This window comes from Erpetoichthys calabaricus, chromosome 10 (assembly GCF_900747795.2).
Source record: "Erpetoichthys calabaricus chromosome 10, fErpCal1.3, whole genome shotgun sequence".
In the NCBI taxonomy this organism is placed as follows: domain Eukaryota; kingdom Metazoa; phylum Chordata; class Cladistia; order Polypteriformes; family Polypteridae; genus Erpetoichthys; species Erpetoichthys calabaricus.
Window position 1 is genome coordinate 81,497,213 of NC_041403.2, and position 14,507 is coordinate 81,511,719.

Below are 14,507 nucleotides of genomic sequence, written 5' to 3' on the forward strand. Positions count from 1 at the left end.
TTAAATATTACTAATAAAAAGATCAAAATAAGATAACAAATTAAACAACTTAAAATAAGCATTCTTGCTGAATATTTAAAACTTTGAGCTCACAACAATGGAAGTCTCCATGATAATACAAGTACTAAATTTATTTGTCTTAGTATTTCTTCCATGCATAATGAAGAGGGATATATTGGTTGAAGTATAGCTGCAATTCTTAAATAACAAATTTTCAGGAAGCATGCATTCCTGCTAGATATAGGTTTAAATGGACTTTTCTTTGCCAATAGCTAAATTTTTTTCTTCTACTATTTTTATTTCCTAACATTATCTCATTTCATTGAAAAATACTAATTTTACACAACCAACACATACTCATTTTCCATCACCAACAACTGTTTGTTTTCTTTTCCTGATTGCTCTTTTCTGTTTCCTTCAAAATATCCTAACATCTTTTTCCCAGCACTTTTCCAAGCACTACCATGACATTTAAAAAAATACAGTAACATAAAACTTTAAAAATGGATGGAAACAATACAGCCTATGAAAAATAAAGATAAATTACATTAGCCTATGTATTAGATGATAAAGAAATAGGCAGAACTACACCATCACTAATAACTCCTTTAAGAAAAAAAAACAAAACAATAATTTACAGCACAAAAGTATACAGGATTTTCTCGCATACATTCCACCTCTTGTTCAGACCAATTTAGCAATGTATTTAAACCCAAGCAAACACAGACAACATGTAAAATTCACAGTGGATGTATCAGCATGAACTTTAAAAATTATTAAAGTGCTGAAACTACATTAAATTAAGATAAAACATAATAAAATTGTGACATTTTGTGCAATTGGGGGGGCTTTTTAAAATTATATTATTATTATTGAAAACAACAGGTGCTGTTAATGATTTTAGGTTCATGTTCACTATAAGTATAATTTTATGACAACATGCCTAATTCAGGTTCTTACCACAAAGTCAATACTTACCAGCCTGTCCAACACCATGCACCATGAGAAGGATGTGCTTATCCATTTGGCCTACAGGCCTGGATCCCTCTACACCTCTGTAGGAAATTACATCTAATGAGCTTCGAGAACCCTTTGTTTGAAGAAAAGAAAAAGATTAAGCTTATTTTGTGACTATTCATATCTTATTTCATATCTCTCTGAGGTGCGCAGACCTGGGACTGCCCAGATCTCTGTAGGTGGGTACACCTTCTACAGGTGCAGGTCATAAAATTAGAATATCATGACAAAGTTGATTTATTTCAGTAATTCCATTCAAAAAGTGAAACTTGTATATTAGATCCATTCATTACACAAAGACTAATGTATTTCAAATGTTTATTTCTTTTAATGTTGATGATTATAACTGACAACTAATGAAAGTCCCAAATTCAGTATCTCGGAAAATTAGAATATCAATTAAGACCAATGCAAAAAAAGGATTTTTAGAAATGTTGGCCAACTGAAAGGTATGAACATGAAAAGTATGAGCATGTACAGCACTCAATATTTAGTTGGGGCTCCTTTGGCCTGGATTACTACAGTAATGTGGCGTGGCATGGAGGCGATCAGTCTGTGGCACTGCTCAGGTGTTATGAGAGCTCATGTTGCTCTGATAGTGGCCTTCAGCTCTTCTGAATTGTTGGGTCTGGCGTATTGCATCTTCCTCTTCACAATACCCCATAGATTTTCTATGGGGTTAAGGTCAGCCGAGTTTGCTGGCCAATCAAGAACAGGGATACCATGGTCCTTAAAACAGGTACTGGTAGCTTTGGCACTGTGTGCAGGTGCCAGGTCCTGTCAGAAAATGAAATCTGCATCTCCATAAAGTTCGTCAGCAGCAGGAAGCATGAAGTGATCTAAAACTTCCTGGTAGACGGCTGCGTTGACCTTGGACCTCAGAAAACACAATGAACCAACACCAGCAGATGACATGGCACCCCAAACCATCACTGACTGTGGAAACTTTACACTGGACCTCACGCAACGTGGATTCTGTGCCTCTCCTCTCTTCCTCCAGACTCTGGGACCTTGATTTCCAAAGGAAATGCTAAATTTACTTTCATCAGAAAGCAGCAGTCCAGTCCTTTTTGTCTTTAGCCCAGGCGAGACGCTTCTGACGCTGTCTCTTGTTCATGAGTGGCTTGACATAAGGAATGCGACAGCTGAAACCCATGTCTTGCATACATCTGTGCGTGGTGGTTCTTGAAGCACTGACTCCAGCTGCAGTCCACTCTTTGTGAATCTCCCCCACATTTTTGAATGGGTTTTGTTTCACAATCCTCTCCAGGGTGCGGTGCGGTGTGCGAGTGCCTATTGCTTGTACATTTTTTTCTACCACATCTTGTCCTTCCCTTCGCCTCTCTATTAATGTGCTTGGACAAAGAGCTCTGTGAACAGCCAGCCTCTTTAGCAATGACCTTTTGTGTCTTGCCCTCCTTGTGCAAGGTGTCAATGGTCGTCTTTTGGACAACTGTCAAGTCAGCAGTCTTCCCCATGACTGTGTAGCCTACAGAACTAGACTGAGAGACCATTTAAAGGCTTTTGCAGGTGTTTTGAGTTAATTAGCTGATTAGAGTGTGGCACAAGGTGTCTTCAATATTGAACCTTTTCACAATATTCTAATTTTCCAAGATACTGAATTTGGGACTTTCATTAGTTGTCAGTTATAATCATCAACATTAAAAGAAATAAACATTTGAAATACATCAGTCTGTGTGTAATGAATGAATCTAATATACAAGTTTCACTTTTTGAATGGAATTACTGAAATAAATCAACTTTGTCATGATATTATAATTTTATGACCAGCACCTGTATTGGTCTGGTCGCTCTGATGGCTGTCATACTCAGAAAGTAGCTGTTGCTGTAACGGATCGGCTTCTTCTGATGGTGTCCGATGTTATTCCTTTCAATGAGAGTATTATAAGACTCAGATTACGGCACTCTCTGGGTACCATATCTGTTGTATCAGTGTATGCTCCGACCGCGGTGAGTGATGTCTTGGTGAGGGAGACATTTTATTATTCACAACTTCGCTCGGTGCTTGATAGGTGCCCACGAGGTGACACTCCTCTGGTCATGGGTGACTTCTATGCAGCCACTGGCACTGACAGGGCTGGCTATGAGGACTGTCTCGGTCCCCATGGGTCTGATGACTGGGGTGAAAGTGGCTCTATGTTCTTTGACTTTGCACAAGGTCAGGGACTGCGAATCACTGGATCCTGGTTCCAGCTCCCTGAGCCACATCGTTGGACTTGGTACTCCAGTACTGGCGGGGGCGGTGAAGGAGATCAATCACATCCTCGTGGGCAGACGCTGGAGGCTCTTACAAAAGTGCAAGATCTACAGAAGTGCCCAGTTTGTGAATTCTCACCACAGACGACTTGTTGATACTCTGAAGTTCCAGCTTAGGTCCAGTAGGTTACCACCTACTAGCAAAACAAGCAGTTTCTAATGAGTCTGCACGCAGTTTGTGTGAGAAACTTAAGGATTTTGGTGTGACTGCCTATCCTAATATTATGTGGGAGACCTTCCGTGACAAGACCCTGAAGGTTGGTGAGGGTTGTGTTGGTGTTACCGGTGTTCCCAGAAGGAGGTGTTTCATCTCGCAGGGTGCTCTGGATATTATTAAGAGGAGTCACAGCGCACAGCTTGATGGCAACTCCGGTATGTAACATCTTTGCACAAGGGTTTCTCAATATGATGTAGTTTTGTTTAAGCGCATTCATGTTATTTGAGCTTCTAGATGCCATCTGCTGGTGAAACTGGTGCATGTACAATAAAATAACATAAAACAGCATGTGTCTTATTTGGCATCCACCACACACCAGCCCACATTACAAATGACTGCAAGTTATCAAGGAAATGGTACTGTGGCTACTGCTTTACTATGAAAATAAAATTATATAATACTAGGGGGCTTTGCTTGCCAACCCCCGTGTTTGGTTTTCCAGATACACACTTTTAAGATTTTTTTTTTTCTTTGAATTGTTGCTAATTCATTAGTTTCACTTTTATTTCAGAACTTCTGTAAAAACAATATTTGGAATCTTTAATGTCCCAACATGCTGAATCTTTTAAATGAGGTCCATGAGACATGTGTTTAATGACTTTGTACCATAATTCAAGATAGGTTTCTTGTTTGGAATTTCAGCACAGACCAATCGATCCACATCATCAGCAGTTAATAATTTTTTTTGCAAAGTAACCAATAAATGCACGTGAGGTAAACCCCCTTTTTGAAATTCTCTGACTTAAACTTCAAAGCCTTACAATATTTACATACTTCAGACATACCACCTATATCCATATACAGTAATCCCTCGCTATATCGCGCTTCGACTTTCGCGACTTCACTCTATTGCGGATTTTATATGTAAGCATATCTAAATATATAACGTGGATTTTTCGCTGCTTCGCGGGTTTCTGCGGACAATGGGTCTTTTTACTTCTGGTACATGCTTCCTCAGTTGGTTTGCTCAGTTGATTTCATACAAGAGATGCTATTGGCGGATGGCTGAGAAGCTACCCAATCAGAGCACGCAGTTAAGTTCCTGTGTGCTGCTGATTGGCTCAGCGACGGAGTGCTGCATTAACCAGGAAGTCTCATCTCACTCATTCAGCATTAACGTGCTCCTGCTACTGCTTCAGGGGCCGTGTCCAAGCGCCAACAGAAGATGCAAATGATTGCAGAAAAGGTAAAAGTTTTGGATATGTTGAAGGAAGGGAACAGTTACACCGCTGCAGGCATCAAAGAGTCCATGATTCTTTTTATTTAAAAAGGAGGAAAAGCATATAAGATCTACGGCCGCAGTGTCCTTTAACCAGGGCACAAAATGAGTTGCAAGTGGACGTGATAAGGCAGTAGTCTGGATGGAATCTGCTTTAGGGATTTGGATTGAAGAGTGCTGGAAGAAGAACAGCAGCTGTGCTACACAGTTGCCTGAAGAGGCTCCTTTAGAAGAGCTGTAACGCTATCCTTTGTTGTGCAGTAAAATTAAACTCATCGTTATTGGACAAGTCGTCGTGTCATTGTTGGTGAGTAACCATAATTAATTATCTACGTACAGTACTTATTACATGTACATAGTTTAGTGTCACTGTACACACATTTTACTGTATACAATTTTTCTTGCATTGTACGTATTTATTGCTGGTGGCCTGTCTGTCGTAATGGCTGTAACATATGTGATATCGGAGACGCTCGATATCTTTAAAATAATATTTAGGTTTTACTGTATATAAACTGTGTTTACATACATAATTTCAACGAATCTTACCTAATATCTAAGAGAATACAAAGGGCTTATGCTGTATAATTGTGCGGGAAATGTTTATAATAGTGTGGGAGAGTTTATAAGGGCCTAAAATATATAAAAATAACCATATGAACATATGGTTTCTACTTCGCAGATTTTCACCTTTCGCGGGGGGTTCTGGAACGCAACCCCCGCGATGGAGGAGGGATTACTGTATTCAATCTCTATTCGCCTTTTCGTTATTTCTCAGAGTAATAATTTTTCTTTCTTTGCGGTAATGCAATGTTTACTTTCTTTGTTTTGACACTTTCGTTTTTTCTGCTTTCATATTCTATATCTTGCTCTGCATGTCTTTTGAATTCCACTGTTTTCATTATCTCTAACCTGCTCTGCATGTGTAAAGCGCCAACGTTTTTGAATGTCTTTATGAAGTTTTACTTTGTCTTTTACTCATTGTCTTTTAATTCTGAGCCCGATTGGACGTGCTTTTTTTTCAATTCCACTTGTTCCGGGCTGATTATTACTTTCCTTATTTTCTGAATTTGCACCTCAATTATTCTTTTTTGCATTTTTTTCTCTCCAACGCTTTTGAGTCTCTTTTCTCCGCACTGCTCTTTCTTCTTTGCTTAGTCGTCGATGTTTTATCTATAATGTATTGTCTTCCTATGTCCTTTCTATGTGCTGAAAGCCCTGGATCTGTGTGTGCTCAAAGCCTTGACACGACTGAGTGTTTTGCTGCCCATGGTCTTATTTGATATTGGTTGTAAGTAGGGCGTGTCTTGCAAGAATCTCATGTTCTACATCCCTGTGAGACGGTCCTGAGTCAATCTCTTGGCACAAAGTCTGTATCTGTTGTCTTTTCCTTGAACCTTTTGTGAAAGTGTTTATTTGATCTTTGGACTTCAGGCTTCATACATTATATAGTTTATGCCTACATTTTGTCATTTACTACTAAAATATGAAAAACGTTTCTGTTTTAAAAATGTGTTTACACAGATTATTGTAGAAATGGAACACACATGAAATGCGTGTGTTCCAAATAACGATCTATTATTTCTACTCTAAAACTCCACTTCACTCCCAGATAATCAATCAAGGCTTTGGGCTGGGAGAAGTTTGTGCACGTTCTAAGTCGGTGGGGGAATGGAATAGCCAGCTGCTTGCTGCTTGTCTTTATCAGCACATTTACAAGACAAAAGAGGCTGGCGGAGAGATGCGAACGGATTTAAGGTGGGCCGGATCTACGAGTTTTTTTGTAGGCTCTGGTAATTCTACTGTTAAGTGTCTTCCGTGATCTTCACTCGTCTCCCTAATCATTCTCTCCTAGGATTTTTTTTTATAATAAACAGATATTCAGAATCTTTAAAATAAAAAGATTGCAGATAGCTCATATTAAACATATTAATAAGTTTAATTAAAACTCAAACTTAAACTCGGTTACAGTGGTGGGGTCATTAAATATAACTAGGTAATGTAAGTTGTATATTTGTTGTTGTATATTTTACATCATTAGAACAAAGCTCCTAGTAAAAATTTACTGTTCACTGATGTCTGAAAAAGCAAGTCTAATTATATTAAAGGCTTACTTTACATTGTGAAAATTGTTTGAAAAAGCACGATTATTAAAGCAACATAACTGAAAACGAAAGAGTATCAAGGGATTCTTACCAAAACATCTTCAGAGGCAAAGGGCTCCTGACTACGTATTAGACCAAGTGACCGAACAGGCTGTAGGAGGGTGCCATCATATTCTGAAAACTTCCCATTGTGCGCAGTCTCTGACAGCCTGTTGGAAAGAATTAAGAAAAAGATATTTGAAGGACAAAGAAATTAAACCCAGTTGTTTTTTTTAAAAAAAAAAAAGCTGTCAAAAGAAATATTTACCTGAGGTAGAAAACTGATTTAGTAGAACGTTCTTGGTAAACAAACATGTTTTTTCTGTTAACTACAGAGAATGCATTCAGCACAGAGCGAAGGGCCTGGATAGCTACAGAAATAAAATGGTTATAACTTATGGTTATGTAATTGACTTTGGGAAAAGAGGTCATATAACAATAAATAATGCAGAAGGCAAAAAAAAAAACCCCAAAAGAACAAAAAAAAAACCTTATAGATTCATGATGAATACTGAACCATGTACAACTTTAGATATTAGACATGATAGTCTAATGTACCCAAAAATGTAATGTTCAATGAGAACTTAGATGAACAGAGGGAGAGTTCAGTCACTGCAATTGAACAGGAGTAGAATACAAGTAAAAGCTATTATCAACTGCAAATAAAGGATATTATCAATTTGTTTTATAGCTATTCGCAGGGGGCTCAAAAGAAGAGGAGTTTATTTAGCCATGCAGAGTTTGAGCAGAAGGCTAACTTTGTTTCTTGGTGCAAAGAAACTTGTCTGCACCTTAACATGAGCAAAACCAAGAAACTGGTTATAGACATTCGCTGCACCAAACAGCTTCTATGATCAGTCACTATTCAGGGAGTGGATGTGGAGGGGGTGCACTCCTAGAAGTACGTGGCGGTCTACATTAAAGACAGTTTGGACTGATCTCAGAACAAAGTTTTCTACACTGTGGTGTGCTTGGGTGGTAACATCATTTCATGAGAGGCCCAGAGAATTAAAAAGTTAATTAAAAGGGTAGGCTCAGTTATGGGACATACTTTGGACCCAATGGAGGTAGTAGCAAAGGAGAGAATTAAAGCAAAATTGAGTGCCATTATAAACAATGCTACACATCCTCTCTCTGACACTCTAACACTGAGTACTTTCAGCCAACAAATTATTTAACAGAAGTGTGTCAGGATACACTATTGGTACTCCTTTATACCAATAACCATACACCTGAATCAACGTGACTGGGAAGTCAGAATTTTTTTCTTTTCCTTCCCCTTTAGTCACTGTTGTGTTTTGTGTGTATGTATGTATATATATATATATATATATATATATATATATATATATATATATATATATATATATATATATATATATATATATACAGTGGAACCTCGGTTCACGAATGTCTTGGTACACGTACAAATCGGTTTACGACCAAAAAGTTCGCCAAAACTTTTGCCTCGGTTCATGAACAAGCCAGTTTCCCTTTCATTTTGTGCGCGCCGATGATTTCCGCACGTGTTGCATTGCTCTCGGTCAGACGTGCGTGCGTGCTTTCGCTGTGAACTCTTTGTGCTCTATTTCATTTCCCTTCCGGTTCATACGCGCCAATTACTGTATTTAAGCACGTGTTCAGCCTCTCCCTGTTCATTGTTCTCAATCAGACGTGCGTGCTTTACCTGTGAACTCTTTGTGCTCTACAGTATTTCATGTGTTTTTGCAGTTAACCATGGCTTCTAAGCAAGTGAAGAGTGGTGAGAAAAAAGTTTTGCAGAAAATTGAAATCGAAGTAAAGAAAGAAATTATTGAAAAGTATGAGCGTGGTGTTCGTGTTACTGATCTTGCCACCGAGTACAAGAAGTCAAAATCTAAGATTTCGACTATTCTAAAGCAGATACAATTTATTAAAGCAGCTGATGTTGCAAAAGGAGTTACAGCGTTAACCAGGCAGAGGCCTCAAGTGCTGGAAGAGGTGGAAAAACTGTTGCTAGTGTGGCTGAACGAGAAGCAACTTGCAGGGGATAGCGTAAGCAAGGCGATGTTATGCGAGAAAGCCAGGAAGATTCATGGCGATTTGCTGCAAAACTATCTTTCTATGAGTGGCGAAAGTGAGGAATTTAAAGCCAGTAGAGGATGGTTTGAAAAGTTTCGCAAGAGAAGTGGTACTCATAGTGTGGTAAGCCATGGAGAGGCTGCTAGTTCCGACGCTGAAGCTGTTAAAGAATTCGTGAAAAATTTCACAAAATTAGTGGAGGACGAAGGCTACATCCCGCAACAAGTCTTCAACTGCGACGAGACCGGATTGTTCTCCACCCAGTTCCTCCTCACTTCATGCCAGAACTCGACTCATGCAAGGTTAGTTTTCTTGGTGGTTTATGGTTAGTTTTTGTATTACGGATTTTTCAAATGTTCATTTTTCGGTTCGTAGCGTGATTTGTTGCAATGTTACTTTTCTTGATGGTTTATTAAATTACAGATTTTTCAAATGTTCCTTTTTTTCCCTGTGCTTAAAACTCATTTAAGAAAGTGTTTTCTGCGATCGGGTTGTAAGGCTATTAGCGTGAAGTCCTGCAATGTTACTTTCTTGGTTGCTTGTGGTTAGTTTTTAAATAAAGTTCGGATTTGTTCAAATGTTCCTTTTTTTTCCCCTGTGCTTAAAACTCATTTAAAAAAAGTGTTTACAGTAATCCCTCGCTATATCGCGCTTCGCCTTTCGCGGCTTCACTCCATCGCGGATTTATATGTAAGCATATTTAAATATATATCGCGGATTTTTTGCTGGTTCGCGGATTTCTGCGGACAATGGGTCTTTTAATTTCTGGTACATGCTTCCTCAGTTGGTTTGCCCAGTTGATTTCATACAAGGGACGCTATTGGCAGATGGCTGAGAAGCTACCCAACGTACTTTTCTCTCACTCTTGCGCTGACTTTCTCTGATCCTGACATATGGGGATTGAGCAGGGGGGCTGTTCGCACACCTAGACAATACGGACGCTCGTCTAAAAATGCTGAAAGATTATCTTCACGTTGCTACCTTCTGTGCAGCTGCTTCCTGAAGCGACATGCTGCACGGTGCTTCGCCTTCAACAGCTTTGTGCCGCGGTGCTTCGCATACTTAAAAGCCAAACAGCCCTATTGATTTGTTTGCTTTTCTCTATCTCTCTGACATAATCTGCTCCTGACGCGCACTCCTTTGAAGAGGAACATATGTTTGCATTCTTTTAATTGTGAGACGGAACTGTCATCTCTGTCTTGTCATGGAGCACAGTTTAAACTTTTGAAAAAGAGACAAATGTTTGTTTGAAGTGTTTGAATAACGTTCCTGTCTCTCTACAACCACCTGTGTTTCTGCGCAAATCTGTGACCCAAGCATGACAATATAAAAATAACCATATAAACATATGGTTTCTACTTCGCGGATTTTCTTATTTCGCGGGTGGCTCTGGAACGCAACCCCCGCGATGGAGGAGGGATTACTGTACAGCGATCGGGTTATAAGGCTATTAGCGTGAACTCCTGTAATGTTACTTTCTTGGTTGCTTGTGGTTGGTTTTTAAATAAAGTTTGGATTTGTTCAAATCTTCCGGTTTTTTTCCCCCTGTGCTTAAAACTCATTTAAAAAAAGTGTTTACAGTGATTGGGTCGTAAGGCTATAGCGTGAACTCTTGCAATGTTAGTTTTCTCTGTTGTTCTAGGTTTTCTCAGTGTTATTCAATGTTTTTACATTTAGTTTACTATTACGATGTGCTTTCTATGGTGTAGTTAACTATATTTGTGCTTAAAAATCTTTAAAAAATATATATATATTTACATACAGTTCGTACGGTCTGGAACAGATTAATTGTATTTACATACAATCCTATGAGGGAAATTTCTTCGGTTCACGACCAAATCGGTTTACGACCGGAGATTTGGAATGAATTATGGTCGTGAACCGAGGTTCCACTGTATTGTTTTTTATAAATTTGAATAAGTTCAGTAAAATGCTAAAAATCCCCCTGGGGAAAAAAAAGTTTGTTCGTTCATTCTAAATACAAATGTTCATTAATAAACAAATTGATGTATTTGAGTGATTTAAATGTCAAATTTCTGAGATACTGTGGCTGTTTTCAGGCTGGTCATACTTAAAGAACCATTGCAATATATCAATCTTGGTATTCATTCATTAATGGGGAAAATAACTTTTAATATGAATGCTGGATGGAGCACCACATACAAGTGTATTAAAAACAATGAATTCAAATATTGTGTTAAAACTTTAAATTAAAAAATAAACACAGATGAAATAAACCAATTCAAACTATACTACATACAACATACATATCATTGCTTTCATAACTGATAAACTATTTGACTTTTATCTTAACAAATTTTTGTTGGGTTTGAAATTAATAAAACTAATCTTTTTCACATGCTATAAAAATGTAATATATACCACGTGAAACTCCCATGTTTGGGCCCATTTTAAGTCTAGGGTGAATGTGAATAATAGTGCTCCATACAACATCACAGGCAAAGTGACCAGGTATAAACTGCATTGTGGCTGCAAGGTAATCCCTTGGCTGGTAGCTCTCATCTGCTGAGTAATCTGTCAAAGGGGAAAAAAAAAACACTCCATTTAGTTAATAATGCCATACCTTTTTGTTTTGAAAACCAGTACTTATTAAATCTTTGCATTTACATATCTCACATCACTTAAACCTGGAGTCTGGTAAGAATCACAATTTCTATTCCAACTTATTTTTACCTATGTATTAAATAAAGTTAATTTAATATTCAGTCTTAACAAGTACAAAATATAGTTAAAATATTATTCTTATTTGTTTGTAAAAATACTGACCGATTGCTGCAGAAATTAATATATGCCAAAGACCTGCAATATCTGGCTGCAAATTTAAATCATTTTAACTATCTTCTGTAAGTGCTTATGCAATTCAGGGTCCACAGCCTATTCCAATAAGCATCCAGTGCTAGGCACACACTAACATGCATAACTTCAAACACATATCCACTCCTGCACCTAACTATATCATACAAGGATAAGTTAGTTGCCAATTAACCTAACAAAAATTTCTTTGGGATTTGGGAAGACAAAACACACAGACAGTCCCTAGGCTAGAATTTAATTCAAACTTTGACACTCAAAATACTTATCACCACAGTGAAAATCCATGGCATACTGAAAGCACATCAATACTCACCATCAGTGGTGGCAGATCTTTGCCTATAAGAGGTATACTGTAAGTCTGTCTTCCAGATATCTTCTTCACTCTCAGCTACAAGAAGGGAATTACAAATGTGGCTGTCATGGAGATCTTGAAGCAGCAAGGTCTATAAATACAAACATTTGAAATTAGAATTCTATATGTAGGTAACTATTATACTTAACTAAATCAAAGATGTATTATCAAAGTACTTAATTCTCTGATTTTCCTCCATCTTTAAATATTAATTACTGAACATATAACAACAAAATGAAAATGTTAGCCTCATTACACGGATACAATTTCACTAGAAAGATTGAGTTTCTAAGTACTTCTCTCTCCTTTCATAACCGATGCAAGTATTCCGTTTATGGGGAAGATGAACTGCCAGCTACAGCCCAGAGAAAATTCAAGAACACAGTTTGTGGAATTGACTCTTGTGATTATTTGATTAATGCACTGTTCAACTTTCTAGCCAGGTTAGTCTGCTGCCAAACCTGGAAGAGCTTGGAAGAACTGCTAAATGTCATAGAGCAGCATGAAACTACCATAAGCAAGGAAAAAAGGGAAGAAAAATGGAGCTGCAAACACACCAGCCACCATGGACTGTGTCATCTAAAACAGAACCAGAGATTGTGATGCACTGCAACAAGTGTGTGTGTGGGAGTCTATACAGTTAAGTTGCCTATGTAAATTTTAAAACTTTCTGTCATGAGCAAAATAAAAGAAAATCTGTTCAACTTAATGAAAAAAAAAAAACATTTTAAAGTGCACTCTACAATGCTTAAAAATTCTTACATATTAATGGGTATTTACAGTATATTGCATAATAAAAAGTACTGTAAGTAATATTTTTCCAACTTGAAGGGAAATCATGGGGGTTGGTGGCAGGACTGGCAATTCAAACACCGTAAAAAAAACTTCACACAGCTGTGAGACGACAGAAAGGATTCCTTTTTGCTCTCCATGGAAGTAGCTCTGTTGCAGCCACCCATAGGAAGGCTGCTTGCATCATGAAGGGGATGGGAGAAAGCCCTCAGGAGCCCCATCCCCAGAAGAGTTGAAACCATCGGAGAGCCAGCCAGCCAGGGTAATAGCTGTTTCTGTAGTGAATCGGCTTCTTCTGATGGTGTCCTACGTCACTCCATTCAAAAAGCGTATTATGAGATTCTGATTACAGCACTCCCTGGGTGCCCTGTCTGTTGTCTCGGCGTATGCTCCGACCGCAGTGAGTGATGTCTCGGTGAGGGAGACATTTTTTTCGCAACTTCGCAAAGGTCGTTAATGGGTGCCCACAAAGTGACACTCCTCTGGTCATGGGTGACTTCAATGCAACCACTGGCACTGTCAGGGCTGGCTATGAGGATTGTCTCGGTCCCCACGGAACTGGTTACCATGGTGAAAGTAGCTCCATGTTCCTTGACTTTGCAAAAGGTCAGAGGCTGCAAATCGCTGGATCCTGGTTCCAGCGCCCTGAGCCACATTGTTGGACTTGGTACTCCGATATTGGTGGTGCAGTGAAGGAGATCGATCACATCGTTGTAGGCAGATCCTGGAGGCTCTTGCAAAACTGCAGGGTCTACATTCTGAACACAGCCTTGTTTTTGCTACTCTGAAGATCCAGCTTAGGCCCAGTAGGCTACCACCAAATAGGAAAATGAGGCTGAACTTTGCCAGACTCCAAGATCAGGCTGTTTCTAACGAGTTTGCACACAGTTTGTGTGAGGGACTTATGGATTTGGGTGCGACTGCAGATCCTAATGTGATGTGGGAGACCTTCCGTGACAAGACCTTGAAGGTTCCTGAGGGTTGTGTTGAAGTTACCAGTGTTCCATCTTACCGGGCACTCTGAATATCATCGAGAGAAGTCGCAGTGCATGGCTTGATGGCAACTTTGGTCTGTACCAGGAACTGAGAAGGCGGCTGTGAGGGCTCTGAGGGCAGATAAGGAGGTGTTTATCAGAGGAATCTGTGAGCAAGTGACACACCATCTATGGTCTAGTGACCCACGTCCTGCTGACAGAGGAATCAAAGCATTACGCACATCTGAATTTGTTCTTCGGAGAGTCACAGTCATGGCTGGCTGATGGAACGATCCATATGGATGACACTGCAGTTGTGACCCACTGGGCTGGCTACTTTGAGTAGCTGTTCAAAGGTTATCCTCCGGCTAGGACGTTGGATACCTCTGGGTTCAGGGTTCTTGAGGCTGATCCTCCAATTAGCTGTTAACCACCCAATCTCACTGAGATTGCATAGGTGGTGAACTAGCTAAGGGGAGAGAAGGCTGCAGGGATCTGTGGTATCCGGTGTGAACTTCTTGAGGCTGGTGGTAAGGCTGTCCTCCTGGCATTGCAAGCAATCTTTGCTTCCATTTGGAAGACTGGCATCATCCCAACTAACTGGAAAACAGGACTTGTC

The 14,507-nt window shown here is 39.1% G+C and overlaps 1 protein-coding gene across 4 annotated transcripts in view; it reads right to left on the reverse strand.

Annotated features, from left to right (window-relative positions):
• The window catches only part of szt2 (SZT2 subunit of KICSTOR complex), a 382,417-nt gene that overhangs the window by 195,681 nt on the left and 172,229 nt on the right, over positions 1-14,507 (reverse strand). For all 4 annotated transcript variants that reach the window (XM_051933248.1, XM_051933246.1, XM_051933247.1 and 1 more), the window contains 5 exons: positions 12,084-12,213; positions 11,318-11,470; positions 7,143-7,245; positions 6,927-7,044; positions 979-1,090 (listed from right to left, as the gene is read on the reverse strand). In XM_051933248.1, coding sequence (XP_051789208.1) covers positions 979-1,090; positions 6,927-7,044; positions 7,143-7,245; positions 11,318-11,470; positions 12,084-12,213 — 616 coding nt within the window. The remainder of the gene's footprint in view (positions 1-978; positions 1,091-6,926; positions 7,045-7,142; positions 7,246-11,317; positions 11,471-12,083; positions 12,214-14,507) is intronic.